Below are 14,722 nucleotides of genomic sequence, written 5' to 3'. Positions count from 1 at the left end.
CCGCCTACAAAGTGCTTTCTCAAATCATTTTCCACTGACTATCACCGGTTGTCAACAGATTTGTGGGGAGTTATTGAGCCGGCTTGGAAAATATCACTCACTCAAATAAATCTAGGTAACCGTGATCTTTGATTCGAAGTTTTGCCATTAATCATTCACACTCGCATACAAGTTTTTCAAATGAACCAAAAGGATAGTTTTTCATTCATTCTCCGCATATCATCAACAAGACTCTGAAACGATGGAAACTAATAAATATCTTCTTGTATCCAAGTTCATTTCGGATCGTTTGGATCATGCGATTGCTTTCGAAAGAATCATTTGCGAGTCAAATTTTTGTATCATCATGAGTATTAGTGTTTTTCACATTAGCTACATGGGTCTTCCCCAGGGCTCATGTTTAAGCCCCCTTCTTTACAACTTTTATGTAAATGACATCGACGAATGTCTGGCAAATTCATGCACGATAAGACAACTTGCAGACGACAGTGTAATCTCTGTTACAGGAGCCAAAGCTGCCGATTTGCAAGGACCATTGCAAGATACCTTGGACAATTTGTCTGCTTGGGCTTTACAGCTAGGTATCGAATTCTCTCCGGAGAAGACTGAGATAGGAGTTTTTTCTAGGAAGCATGAACCTGCTCAGCTTCAAACACAATTAATGGGTAAAACGATTTCTCAGGTTTTGGTACACAAATATTTTTCTTCGTACAATAACCGGACAATGGTGGGGAGCCCATCCAGGAGATCTTATAAGGCTTTACCAAACAACGATATTGTCTGTTATTGAATACGGGTGTTTCTGCTCCCGCTCCGCAGCAAACACACATCTGATCAAACTGGAGCGAATACAATATCGTTGTTTGCGTATCGCCTTAGGTTGCATGCAGTCGACCCATACGATGAGTTTGGAGGTCTTAGCTGGAGTACTACCATTGAAAAACCGCTTCTGGAGCCTGTCTTCTCGTATTCTTATCAAATGTGAGGTCTTGAACCGTCCCGTGATTGAAAATTTTGAAAGGTTAATCGAACTTAATTCTCAAACCCGTTTTATGACATTGTATTTCCATCACATGTCCCAAAATATTAACCCTTCTTCGAATATTCCAAATCGTGTCGACTTATCAAATACTTCTGATTCTACTGTGTTTTTCGATACATCCATGATAGAAGAAACTCGTGGAATCCCGGATCATTTACGCGTACAGCAGATCCCCAAAATTTTTTCCAATAAATATCGAAACATCAACTGCAACAATATGTTCTACACTGACGGATCACTTCTTGATGGGTCCACTGGCTTCGGTATTTTCAATAACAATTTAACTGTCTCCCATAAGCTCGATAATCCTGCTTCTGTTTACGTCGCAGAATTGGCTGCAATTAAGTACACCCTAGGGATTATCGAAAAATGCCCACGGGTCATTATTTCATCTTTACGGACAGTCTCAGTTCCATTGAGGCTCTCCGATCGATGAAAGATGTTAAGCACTCTCCGTATTTCCTGGGGAAAATACGGGAACATCTGAGTGCTTTATCAGAAAAATCGTTTCAGATTACCTTAGCGTGGGTCCCTTCTCACTGCTCGATACCGGGCAATGAGAAAGCGGACTCTTTGGCTAAGGCGGGCGCAACAAACGGTGATATTTATGAAAGACCAATTGCTTTTAATGAATTTTTCATACTTGTACGTCAGAATACGATCATCAGTTGGCAAAATGCTTGGACCAGAGGGGAATTGGGAAGGTGGTTACATTCCATAATCCCCAAAGTATCGACGAACCCGTGGTTCAAGGGGTTGGATGTAGGTCGGGATTTCATTTGCGTGATGTCCCGGCTTATGTCCAATCACTATAGATTTGACGCGCATCTCCGTCGTGTTGGGCTCGGGGAAAGTGGTATCTGTGCCTGTGGTGAGGGTTATCACGACATAGAGCATGTGGTTTGGTCATGCCCTGTACACCGTGACGCCAGGTCTAAATTAATAGCTTCCCTGCAGGCCGAAGGTAGGCAGCCGGCTGTTCCTGTTCGTGATGTCTTGGCGAGCCGTGACCTCTCCTACATGTCCCTTATATACGTTTTCCTGAAATCCATCCACGCCCCAGTTTAGTCCTATTCCCTTCCGCCTACATCCAACCAAACGACAAGAACACGTTAAGACCCCGGATCCGGAAACAGCAACTAGACCCGCACGATACTCTCAGGTCCCGAGGGAGACAACCCAATATGCCAGTCCGTAATATCTTGGCCCAGCAGCGGAACAACTTCAATATGCTGCTTACCTATGGCGATGGAAAACCATCAAACAACAAATCAGTGCTTTTAATGCAAAACATTCTAGCTTTAAGTTAGATTTATTTTCAGCTCGTAGTCGGCAGCGAGGATAAAAAATTTGCTTTTAGTTATTAAGATACTTTAGAAAGTAAGCTACCAGATATAATTGGCGCCGTTAAACATTAAATTGTATTTGTGCCGTGTCAAATAAATTATAGATGAAGAAAAAAAAATGAGTATTAGTGTTAGAATGTTGTGAAAGGATATGACGCTTGAAGTTTCCGGATACAAATTTTTCTTGCACATATCTGCAATGTTCTTCAGCCTTGCAAAAAATGTTCCCTCGTCATCCACCTTTATAACTTGCATCAATCTGTCTTTCTGTGTTTGCCTTCTTTTCATTCTACAATAAAAATATTATCAGTTAAGTCTTTCTACTACGTTTTACCTGTGTTAATACTTACTTGATCGAATAAATAGTCGAAAACCAAATGAAAAAACAAATAAAGGTTACCGGAATCAAATGAAAAAAACTTCGAAACCACGGTTAATATTCGACGAATAGCGTTCGAGACTATCGTTTGCGAACCAATAATAACACTCATGAACGATAATTTTATCAAAAGGTATCATGCAATGATCATCTTGCATGAAAGAAACTATTTGTGAACAGAACTATTCATGAATTTTGACATATGGATTTTTCATATTTGTTTATACCTAGACCTTTTCATTGAATACAAGCTCTTATCATGTAGGTAAATAGTTAACTATGATGGAAAGCAGGCGAATCCCAGGTTCGTAAAGAATAGTAAAGTGAATCGTTTCCATGCTTGCTTGCGAGTGTTCGGGGTTTTCGAACGACGGGTACTAAGGACGATCTTTGGCGGATGCAGAGGATGAATCATGAGCGCGTGCAGCTCTACGGAGAAAGGTGGCTAAAGCTGGACGAATACGCTAGGCAGGACGGTAGAAAGTAGACGATTAGCGAGGTCTGGCGGGGAGTACACGATGTCCCAGGGATGGGAGAGCGGCAGCAGATAACCTAATGATTTGGAGAAACTTTGTGAATCAGGCCATGTCATTATGACGGAATGCCAAATAAATAGATAATAATAAATTTCAAACTTTATTTTTATGTTTAATAATACGTTACGAGAAGTTGACAAAAAATCCGGCTATGAAGGCAAGTATTGTAGCTATTTGGAACGATTGCTAGGTTTGAAAAATCTATATTGAGAGTCTTAGCAGAGTGATTTAAGAAATTAGAAGAAAGAATTATAAGTTTCCGTTAGACTCCTAGGTTTTAGATTGCTCGATTGCTAGGTTTTAGTGAAAATTTCCAAAAAAGTATTTCAAAACATACAATCTGCTTCAATCGACTTTTTGTCGATCGTTTTTTAACCACCTCACCACACCATGAACACATTTTATAACATACTTATCGCATAATGTGATAGCGGAAAGTCCAATTCAGCGTTTTGGATGAAAAGTACGTTAGGAAAAGTTGCTTAACCTAAACTACAACCTTATTGAAAATTGTATTTGTATTTGTAATTATATTGAGTTTCAACCTATATTTTTCCTTTAGCGTGTGGGATTACTTCGGCAGATTTTTTGCTCTATTATCATACAAAATCTGCTTTATTATCATACAAAATCTGCCGCTGCCGCAGCAGTGCGACTCACACTAAAGTAGAACTACCTTGAATGGACCACTTCCTTTAGTGGACCACCCTGACATTCTGTTTATTCTCTTCATATAGGGTAAATTGACCTATAGTGGATTTGACCCGCCAGATTTACACAATTTATGCGGAAAACTGATGGATTTTTAGGAATCTTCCATCGGAAAACATTTTGTCCATCCAATCTGCATCAGAATCACGAGAAACATTTTTAAATTCCTTCTAATCTGACGAGTGGTTTACTATAGGAAAGGGGTCCAGGTCCACTATAGGTTAGTTTACCCCAAATTTGAATTCACAAATGTTTCTGGTGATATTGATGCAGATTAACTGTATATATGTTGGATAATCGACAGTTTTCGTTTTCGTTTTCGTTTCGTAATACAAGAGCGAACAACAAAACTTTATAATATGATAACAACCACGACGACACTGTGCCCCAAGTTTATGTCAACTCCATATATACCAGGCTTAGGAGAGAAATTTAATAAATATTTGAGAGAGTTCAATATTGTTTTAGCTTTTAAACCAACTGATAAAATTAAAGACATTATTTTTACAAAATTAAAAGACAAAATTGAAAAACAAAGGAAAACTAATGTGGTTTATGAAATACCATGCGGCGTATGCACTGGTAAATCGTATATTGGACAGACCAGTCAATTTAAAAAAAAAAGATTAGACCAACACAAAAATGACATTAAATCCAAAAGAGTAGGGAACACAGGATTAGTACAACATACAATAAATGATGGACATATTTTCGATTTTGAGAGCACAAGAATCTTAGACGAAATAACCAAAACTGACACGAGGCTCATTTCGGACACATTTCATATAAAAATTAAAGGTGAAGAAAATACCTTCATCCTACAACGTGACTCGATAAAATTCCGATCTGCCTACAACGGGTTGTTCGAAACACTAAAAACAATACGATCTGACAGCAATCGATAGTGAAAGAGAAAGGAAAAAAAAAAACAGATAGATTGAAGTTGAAACGTCGGTATAACCTAGATTGTGTAGCAAGTAAGTGTTTTTTTTGTTAAATTTAAAACGAGAATTGTATTTAAGTGTATTTTGGAATCCGCTGAGGATGACCGAAAAAATTGTAATAAAGTAGGTCGAAACGTTCGGATATAATTGCTTTTTCAAGTCTACTTTTCACCGAAAACTGTCGATTACCCAACATATATAAAATCGAGCGGTGATGATCTCAACGAAACAAGATTAGCTGTATATGATGATTCTCGATGAAAGTTTTCTAAAAATCCCTCGAATTTTTGCATAAATTGAGTTAATTTGACGGGTGGTTCACTAAAGAACGTAGTTCATCTAAAATGTGTTCGAAATCTAAAAAAAATTATCCGTGATTCGGAAAAAATTCACTCGCAAAAGTCTGTAAAAATCTGCACACATTTTGAATTTTCTCAAATATAAGGAGACTATGACAAAAATCTGCAGAAACTATGAAAAAACTGCAAATATCTGCAAATCAATAAAAAACTGCACACGGACTCTTAAAATCTGCGTTTTGCTGACAAATCTGCTCTTTTGGAATCCCTGGTTGGTAGCACTCTCGCACTCTCTCAACCTCGTTCTAAACTAACATTTGAAAAGGGCTGAAGTTTCTATACCTTTTTTCACAAATCAATATATCTAAATAATCACACAAAAAGACCAAGTTGTCAAAGGATGGTCTTGAGAAAATCACTTTTTTTAAAACAAATATTGGAAAAATTGAATTGAGAGCCTACACTGCACAACGTTTGTTTTACACACAAAAAGTGATTTTCAAAAATCGGTCTCCACAGATTTTTCCAAACGTAAGTTGTTAAGATAGACAATTTGGTTGCCAAAAAGCGTCTTAAAATTTCAGAAGTACTCTAGGGAAAAAAGTTTTTTCAAGTAAAACAATAAATAAATAAATATAATAAAATAATTTTTTGTTTTGAAAATTAGATTCAGTGTAGGATCTAAAATTAAATCGGCTACGTGTAGCTATTAGCCTGGCACTTTACGCTTGAAATTTATATTATTTCTTTAATTTAATAACTTGCTAAAAAGCTTTAAAAATTATAACGTTAAGAAAAGTAGGAAAAAATCAGTTTTTCAACGTTGTTTCAAAGAATTGAATAGGCAACCTTTAATTTCATTCAGTGCATTTTGCCTCACAGTAGATCAAATTATTCGATTATGCTTTTAATAAATCAAAACTTGTAACACCCGGATTTTTTGCTTATTACTGTTAAGCGCTTACCGGAACCAATGAGTATTCCCATTTGATATTTATAACTTAATCTTCCACTTGAGATTATACTCGAAAGCCCAAGATTATTCTTTTTTTTAGTTTAGTAGTAAGCGCTATATTTTCACAAAGTATACTGATAACAGCGCTCTCGAAATGTCCTCAACCTCGCAATAATATTAAGTGAGAGAAACCCTCCATTCGTACTTCTTGATAGTTCATTTCTGAACTAGAGGGTGTCACGATAAGTTCGATTATGTTGTGGAAGACGGCGATAGTTGGCTTTACATTGTACAGTGTCGTTATTGAAGCATTTGTTGTGCAGAAGGATTTCCAAGTTCAGTCATCGGATGCCAAATTGACCACGCTGCAGCTAGCTGCCAGGTACGGCTACCGGGTGGAAGCGCATGAAGTCGAAACCGATGATGGATACCAATTGGAGGTTCATCGAATCACGGGCAGCGGATCGACGCTGTATGACAAACGGTTACCTCCGGTCTTTTTGATGCACGGTCTTCTGGCATCCTCGGCGGATTGGTTGCTGATTGGAGCCGGCAATGCACTTGCCTATCAGCTGAGTGATTTGGGATACGATGTCTGGTTGGGAAATGCACGTGGCAATCGATACTCGAGGAAGCACAAGAAATATACACCCAATATGGATCGGTTTTGGAACTTCTCGTGGCACGAAATTGGAGTTTATGATGTACCGGCGATGATTGATTGTGTGCTGAATGTGACGGGGAAGGAGAAATTGCATTATCTGGGTCATTCCCAGGGATCGACTACGTTTTTTGTAATGGCTTCGATAAGGCCGGAATTCAATGATAAGATAATCCTAATGCAGGCACTTGCTCCTGTTGCCTATATGGACTATGTCAAGAGTCCACTGCTGAGTTACTTCGTCAGGCATATGGGTGTAATTTCGGTTGGTACTGTAAAGTAATAAGGTTTGATTACTTAGTAAGTTAATGGATTGTTAATTACAGACTATCATTGAACTATTTGGATTGGCAGAGTTCAAACCAATCTCTCGAGTGACGCTAGAGCTTGCCAAATTAGTTTGTCCATCGTCGCAAGTTAATACCCTGTGTACAAACATATTGTTTTTGTTGGCTGGAGCTGATCCGGAACAAGTCGATCCTGTGCGAAAAGCAAAAAATATAGTTAGGTGTTCTGAAATTAAATTTATTCAATTTTTGCTTCGTAGCGCATAATTCCAATTCTTTTGGGACACATTCCTGCTGGATCATCTACAAGGCAGCTCATGCACTATGGCCAGGAGATGCTGTCCGGTCAGTTCAGACAGTACGACCACGGAAAAATAAAGAATTGTTTCGTCTACGGACGGGCGGAACCGCCAGTATATAATTTGACAGATGTTACCGCTCCGGTTGCTCTGCATTATGGGGCTAACGATTACCTGGCCCAAGAGGGTGATGTCCAGCGGCTGGCGAAGGAATTGCCCAACCTGGTGGAATGTTTTCGAATTGAGTCGGATGCATTTAATCATATGGATTTTTTGATAGCCAAAGATGTGAATAAATTGTTGTACGATCGTTTGATCAGCAACATTGAAAAATATAGTAACGAGGAAGATTAGGAGAAGATTTTTTAAATAATATTCTAAAGTACACTGACGTCTATTTCCGGATTTAGTGTGAAAATGAATTCCTAAAGACTTGAAACATAATGGACAACAAATGGTGAAGATATTAGCATTAACTGATTGTAACGAAAATGCATTAGATGATTTTATTTTCTTCTTTCAATTCTACCAGAAGCTCGATTCTATTTTTCAAGCTATGTAAAATGAGTGAAATGAGTTTTGTTGAAAAAAGAAACATTAACAGAAAATTGCATCTAATGTACACGAACTAGTAATAAACCACACCACAACCTTATTAAGGAAACGGACAATCGGACTTCACGCCTCTTGTACGCTGTACGCTACTTAGTTCCAACGAATGCAAACCTACGCTGCTCCACTGCTCGCATAATAATTCCAACTATGCTTTTCCTTGTACATTCACGAGCAGTTTAGCAATCGTACCTGCCAGGTATCGATTATCATAATTCACATTGCTACAAATTGATATCTTGGTGCATATGTAGATACTATTGATAGTAAAACCGTTAAGCCGCCCTTTAGCTAGGTGGAGTAAAATGGTACCGCGCCGCGCCAGGTTAGTAATTACGGGAGGGTGCCTCCCTCTTTTTACGCGAATCACACACAGATCATGGCACAGATTCGAAGCTAATGAGCCTTTGGGTGTGCTCCGGCACTCATTGGCATTGCATTTAGTGTAGTGCCTGTAGCAGCTGGCCAAAGCATGTGACGTTAAATAAGTTTCATAATTAAATAGTTTTTACAGTTATCAACTAGCGGTGCGGTTTACTGATTAATTACAACCAGCAGAGTCCGCAAAGAATGTTATACCGTGAGATTTGCTTTGGAAGGGAAATGTGGAATTTTGATTGATAACAACTGTCAGGTGGTATCAACGTTTACTAAATATTAGAAAGTCGATTCTATTCGACTTTTGTAAGATCGAAAAAAAAACGAACAAGCATTAGTCACCCAACAATACATTGCACCGGTAGGCCTGTTGGCGCACATTAGTCATCCAGCCGTGGACCGATTTAGCATATTTTTGCGCACCTTAACTGAACTACCATTCTCTCGGACCTAATCTCTCGGAGGCGCCAAAAGCAATAGTTTCCGTGCGCTTTGTACTCTATTATACAATCCAAAATTACACGGCATCAAATGGAAACTGGCAGCGGTGCAATATATTCGCGTAAACATAAGCGCCAAGAAAATGCGCCATTATGTTCACGATTTCTGACACACAAGTGACACACAAGAACTGTGGGGCTGCTTGCTGGTCGAACATAAAAACACGCGCCAGCAACGCTCGTGACATTAGACATATTCCAGTCCAGTTCTGTTGAATGAAGGCCGAAACGACTTCAACGGTACACGCCTTCTAGTAAGGCTTGACACCGTGCAGAATTTTAGTTCATGCTATAATAATGCAATACAGTTTATGAATTATAGTTTTGATTTGTTTTTATTTCGATCTATTCCACAATAATTTATTACATAAATATATGTCATCAGTCTCAAAACCCATAAACACTGTTTCAAATTATGCTGAGACATTGTAAAGACTTTGATTTCGTAGTGTTAATAAAAGAAATCCATCAATCCATAAATGGTGCAGAGAGGTTTAATTTGGAAAGTTGCTCCGCTGAACTTGCTCAGAAACGATATCGTATACAAATGTAACCATTGAATAAGTACTATTCGCCGTTCTTCTAATGTTTGAATGTCAATCAACATGCAGCGATCTTCATATGATGGAAGACGATGCGAGGCCCAGCCTAGCTTACGAAGAGCATATAATAGAAATTACTTTTGAATTATTCTATTCTTTCTTAGGGGGTAATATGCACCAAATGCTCAAAAAAACAAGGCTTTTTTCATGTTTTTTTTAAAGGACATTTGAGATGTAAGGTATGTAAATAATATATCATTAGATTGAGCAACTCTTGCAGAATAGAAAAAATATTTTTATTGTTATTTTTGTTACAAAATGGCGGCTGTGAAGCGATTGCCGTAAAGCGCTTTTTTAAGTTGTTTCACAGCGAGCAGTAGAAGTCGTGCCCAACTCCACCTATAACCAAAACATTTTTTTATCATCTACGTAAGTGTAAGTGAAGTACACATGATTATATTTTTAGAATTTTTCTTCGCAAAATGGCAACGGTTTGAAGAAAAAAAGTTCTGTTTCAACAAAAAATCGACTTTGATTGTTTACAAGTTTAGTTGTTGGTAATCAATCGCTAAAATCGTGTGTACTTCACAGTCAAAATACAGTTGAAATTTCAAGTCAATCGGACGTTAACTTTTTCAGTTCTGCAGTACTGCTCGACGATTTTGAAAATATGGTTTTGAGAAAAATGCTTTAAATCTTAGGAATCGCAATGCCCCTTATATTTTTTTACCATCAGGTAGTTATCCCAGCGCCGTAAAGTTGTCCTTCCTGGGCCTTGTTTGCCTCTTCTCCATTTTTTTTTGTCTGATGTAAGGCTGCGCCTAGATTCTTTCGCGTTATCGGACGTGCGATGCTCAGCGACTTTGATGCGGTTGGCGTCCGACCTCACGCAAAACTCGTACATGTTTGGTCTAAAGGTTAACCCAAGAGCATGATTATGTATTAGAGAACAGTTAAAAACATCGGCAGCACTGCAGTTCGAACAAGACACAAGAATCTTGAAGCCTAGTCCACGCTTGCTCAACTGTAGGAACCGCACATCACTATTACATTTTTTACGCACTCCTAATTCAGAAAGGGCAGTAAATACAGCGAAAAATGCATGAAACAGAAGCCGAAATCCTTATCAACATCACGATCACGGTTCAAATCAGAAGTAATGAATTTTTTCGCCGAGGTACTAACGTACTCCGAATCGCCTTTGAACGCCTGGCCACAGACAAACAGACGTGCCACTTGTTGACGATTGCATCGACCAGAAAGATAACGATAATTTTGGAATTTTGCTTAGTGGGCAATAATGCCGCTAGTGTCGCTATAAACAAGCGTGCCTTTTCATTGTCGAAGACAAAACCCATCAGTAATGCCGCTTGTGTTGATTTAAGCAAGCGTGTACACCCATTAGCAAAGACAAAAACCGTTTTTCGAAAACAAGTTAGTAGGCAATAAGCTCACATGGTGGCGTATTAGTATAATGTTTCGAATAAGGACGAAGATTTTTCAGGATTTTTGTTCGAAGAGGCACGTCTGTTTGTCTGTGGCCTGGCGGTTAGGCGGGTGTCGGTTACTAATTTTACTCCGGGTTGTTCTGGTACTTCTTCTTTTACTGCTTTTGACGCCACTGTACACCTTGTCACTCATATTTAAGTACTTTTGAATATAAAACCAAGTGAAAAAGTATAGAAAAACTCAAACGTAAACGAACATAATGAGAACGGCTGATCGACTAGACCAAGGGAAATTGTGTAGAGACGCTGTAACGGTCGAAACTTGATGTAGCAACCTCTATACTTCAAATTTGAAACACGATATTGATCATGGGTAACTTCTACTAGTTTACAAAGCCGAGCATTGCCAAATTAAACGAAAAATGTGATTTTGGAGCATGAAAGTTGTTCGATAAAAATGGATTTAAACGAACTTTAAGTTTAGATCTGTACTTGGGCGATGTAGATTTTGATTCTAGGATAGTTTCATCATGATTTAGGCCAATGAAAAAAAAAATGCCGAAAAAACATTTTTTTTTGGTGGATATTACCCCTTAATGTATGCCTGGACGGGGAGACCACACGATGCTGCTAGATTTCAGTATAGAACACACATAGGCAATATCAAAGTTTTGATAGTGTATGAATCTAGAAAGTTGTAGTAGACGCGTTTAATAAATCCTAATATGCTATTTGCTTTGGGTACAACAGTATTAAAGTGATCAAAAAAATTAAGTTTAGAACCTAAAAATCTTCCTAAATCCCCTACTTTTTCTTACTTTTCTACATTCTGATTGCCTAATGCAATTACAATGTGGGGCGTTGCTTAATTTTTTACTAGAAGAAATTGAATTACATTTTTTTACATTTATTTCTAATAAACTTCTATTACACCTAATGTAGAATGCATGGATATCTATATAGATGTCTTCTTGATTTTCCATGTTTGAATACAGCCTCATGTCGACGGATTGATTGATGTGAGGATGAAGTGAATGTCGTTTACGTACAAAATAAAGTGAAGTGATCCTGAATGGTACCCTCGGCGGACTCCCGAAGTTACTTGAATGGGATGTAAATTCTTTCCTGCTAGTTAAATATGATACTTTGGCTCAATTCCAATTATTTGCAGTTTAAAAAGTAGCATTGGTATATCAATACGGTCAAATGCCTTACTAAAGTCTGTGTAAAGAGTACGTTTGTGGATGTTGAGCGGCCTTTGAAAAAATTAGGTATTTTCTCTTGAAGATTCAGATAAAAGTAATGTAGAGTGATTTGTTTACCCTTAATTTTTATCGCAGTCAGTTTATTTAAAATTGGGAAAAAGGCGTCACCAGGAAACCAATGTCGCGAATTTATTTAGCGGAAGCACCTGAAAAATCCTCAACTCCCTCATCGAGACATTGGAAAACAACTCGGAATCGCGCAGTCAACGGTGAGTCGTGTGATTAAACGTTACTATGAAATTCTGAGTATCAACGGAAGAAGAAATGCGGTCAGAATGGATGTTCTAAATATTAGTGATCAGGTTTACAAGCGTGTCGTGGTCAATAAGTTGAATCTGTGCAAGTCTTTTGTACAGAGAGCCAAGGAACGGAAGGTATTACTTGCGTATGAAGTGCAGAAGGCTCCAAATCATGACGAACGGCAAAATAAGATGGGAAGACCGGAGATTGTAGACCCAGATGCTGGCGAAGCATGGATGATGAGACTTATGTCAAGGCGAACTTCCAGCAGCTTCCAGGGCTACTGTACAGCACAAGTTTTATGTTCCAGAGGAAATAAGAAAGCAGAAACTTCCAAAGTTTGCCAAGAGATACATGTGGCAAACGGAGTGTGCCGTTCGCGACTAACGGTACTGTAAACGGGGTGATCTAGCTTAAGGAGGAGAAGCGTCTGCTTCCTCTGTTGAACGACACGAGGGCTCTACGACTTTCTGGCCGGATGTAGCTTCGTGCCACTATCCAAATTATGTCCTGGAGTGGTACGAAGTCAACAGGGTTCCTATCGTACCCAAGGGCTTCTCACTAATAATCTTTTTATTTGAAATATCATTGCAGGCTGAAGCGCAAAATAAATCATTTTCCCGATTTAGTCATTTGCTCACGTTAAAAGTTTGATGGTTGCTATCGTGCGATTCAGATAATCATGAAGCCGCAGATAAACATAGGAAAAAGTGATGTCAGTTCATTTTATGAGAAATAAGTGTATACAGACGTTTTAATGAAGAGATATTGAGTTTCTGATGAAGGCCGTCTAAAGGCAGCACTGGGTATCAGAGGGTTAATAGGTAGTTCTAGGTAACCTTAGTTCCACAAAACACATTTCGTTAGAAATAGTCTCAGATACAGTGCTTATATTGGCAATATTCCCATTTCACTCCACGATAAATGCAAGTGTTTCATGCGAACATCAATTGAGAACGTCCTATACTGCTATTCCTGCAGCGATAACTAGAAATTTTGTTGTTTGCATTAGAAAATCTTGTTCCGAAACCTCGTTGTAGGATATTGTTGTTCATTCTCAAAAATAAGATTTTTATGCTGAACAGCCGCAACAGAGATGTGGTGCGCTGAGAGGGAAAGTATGGTGGAACTGTGGAAAAGACATCTTGGCTGCGATTGACTTGAGTGAGAGTGAGAGAGTTTACACTGTCATTTACTCTCTTTTTTGACAATAGAATCATAATCATCAGCCAAATGAGTACGAATTGATCTAATTATTCCCTTGGTGCACATCGTACGAATAATTTCATATACCGAGTTTTGCACACTGACACTACTTATTTACTCGCATACCATACTGACGAAAATGTCAATGTTTTTTGGGCCAAACCTGAAAAATATCTCTTGGCTCTATTTTGAAGAGCATATTTGACTAGGGATACCATCCGTCCTGATTTAGCAGGACATGTCCTGATTTTGAAGTTCTATTTGGGCGTCCTGATTTATTTTTTATATTTTAGCACTTGTCCTGATTTTCTTAAGATATTTAATTTTGTTGTGTGGTGATGAGCAGAATTTTTGAAAATTGCTCAAAAAATGTTTTCGATTCTAGGTCGCAACGCTCACTGCGATCGAATTTTTTTTATTTGTTGAATCTCAGTAGAGTAATAAAAAGAATTTTTCACGCGTTGACCGTTACCATTAAGCATATGGCATTTGTTAAGTTTAAGTTGAAACAGTTTACGTGTGTTGAATTTTTAAAATATCTACTAATGCGTAACAATTTAAAGTGGTTTGATGAAAGTGTCTCGTCAGAGATACACTCAGCTTTTTTACTATGTGTTTTTCTACACGAATTTTCGAATTAACGGGTCTTTCACGCGTATTTTTAAATCGAAGGATTTTTTAATTACCGTGTCTTTCCACGAGGTACATATCAACGCGTGAAAAAAAACTAAATAAAAAATCAATTTACTTAATGTACAGTAAATAAAAGAGTTTTATATTGTATTTTAATGGGTAAATCACATATTACTTGTTATATTTGCTCATACATCGGAGAATAGAATGGCTAAATTAAATTTGTACCGAGAAAAGGAGTCCTGATTTTTACCTTCGACCAGATGGTATCCCTATATTTGACTCTATATATGGAAGAATTTTTTGAAAATTGTTTTATTTCTACATTTGAGTAAAGTCAATTCATCCCTAGAAAAATAATCATATTTTGACGTGCTCGTGTCAAATTGACTCCCGACTTTCAAATGATTAAAAATGCTACTTTTTCTTTGTCGACGAA

At 38.0% G+C, this 14,722-nt stretch overlaps 1 protein-coding gene across 1 annotated transcript; it reads left to right on the top strand.

Annotated features, from left to right (window-relative positions):
• Window positions 1-6,439: 6,439 nt before the first annotated feature.
• Window positions 6,440-8,223, top strand: LOC129730630 (lipase 3-like). The gene is made up of 3 exons (XM_055690110.1): window positions 6,440-7,138; window positions 7,200-7,355; window positions 7,421-8,223. Exons 1-3 carry the CDS (start codon window positions 6,467-6,469, stop codon window positions 7,811-7,813), a joined length of 1,221 nt encoding a protein of 406 aa, XP_055546085.1. The 5' UTR covers window positions 6,440-6,466; the 3' UTR covers window positions 7,814-8,223.
• The last annotated feature ends 6,499 nt before the right edge of the window (window positions 8,224-14,722 follow it).

The sequence above is a fragment of the Wyeomyia smithii genome, chromosome 3, assembly GCF_029784165.1.
Source record: "Wyeomyia smithii strain HCP4-BCI-WySm-NY-G18 chromosome 3, ASM2978416v1, whole genome shotgun sequence".
Classification (NCBI taxonomy): Eukaryota; Metazoa; Arthropoda; class Insecta; order Diptera; family Culicidae; genus Wyeomyia; species Wyeomyia smithii.
This window is presented reverse-complemented; position numbering and strand designations above follow the sequence as displayed.

What these genes read in the sequence shown, in the direction of transcription:
- LOC129730630 (XM_055690110.1), top strand. Translation starts at nt 6,467, where the DNA reads ATGTTGTGGAAGACGGCGATAGTTGGCTTTACATTGTACAGTGTCGTT. An exon ending in GGCATATGGGTGTAATTTCG is followed by an intron (nt 7,139 to 7,199) that starts GTTGGTACTGTA and finishes TGTTAATTACAG; the next exon opens with ACTATCATTGAACTATTTGG. An exon ending in ATCCGGAACAAGTCGATCCT is followed by an intron (nt 7,356 to 7,420) that starts GTGCGAAAAGCA and finishes TTTGCTTCGTAG; the next exon opens with CGCATAATTCCAATTCTTTT.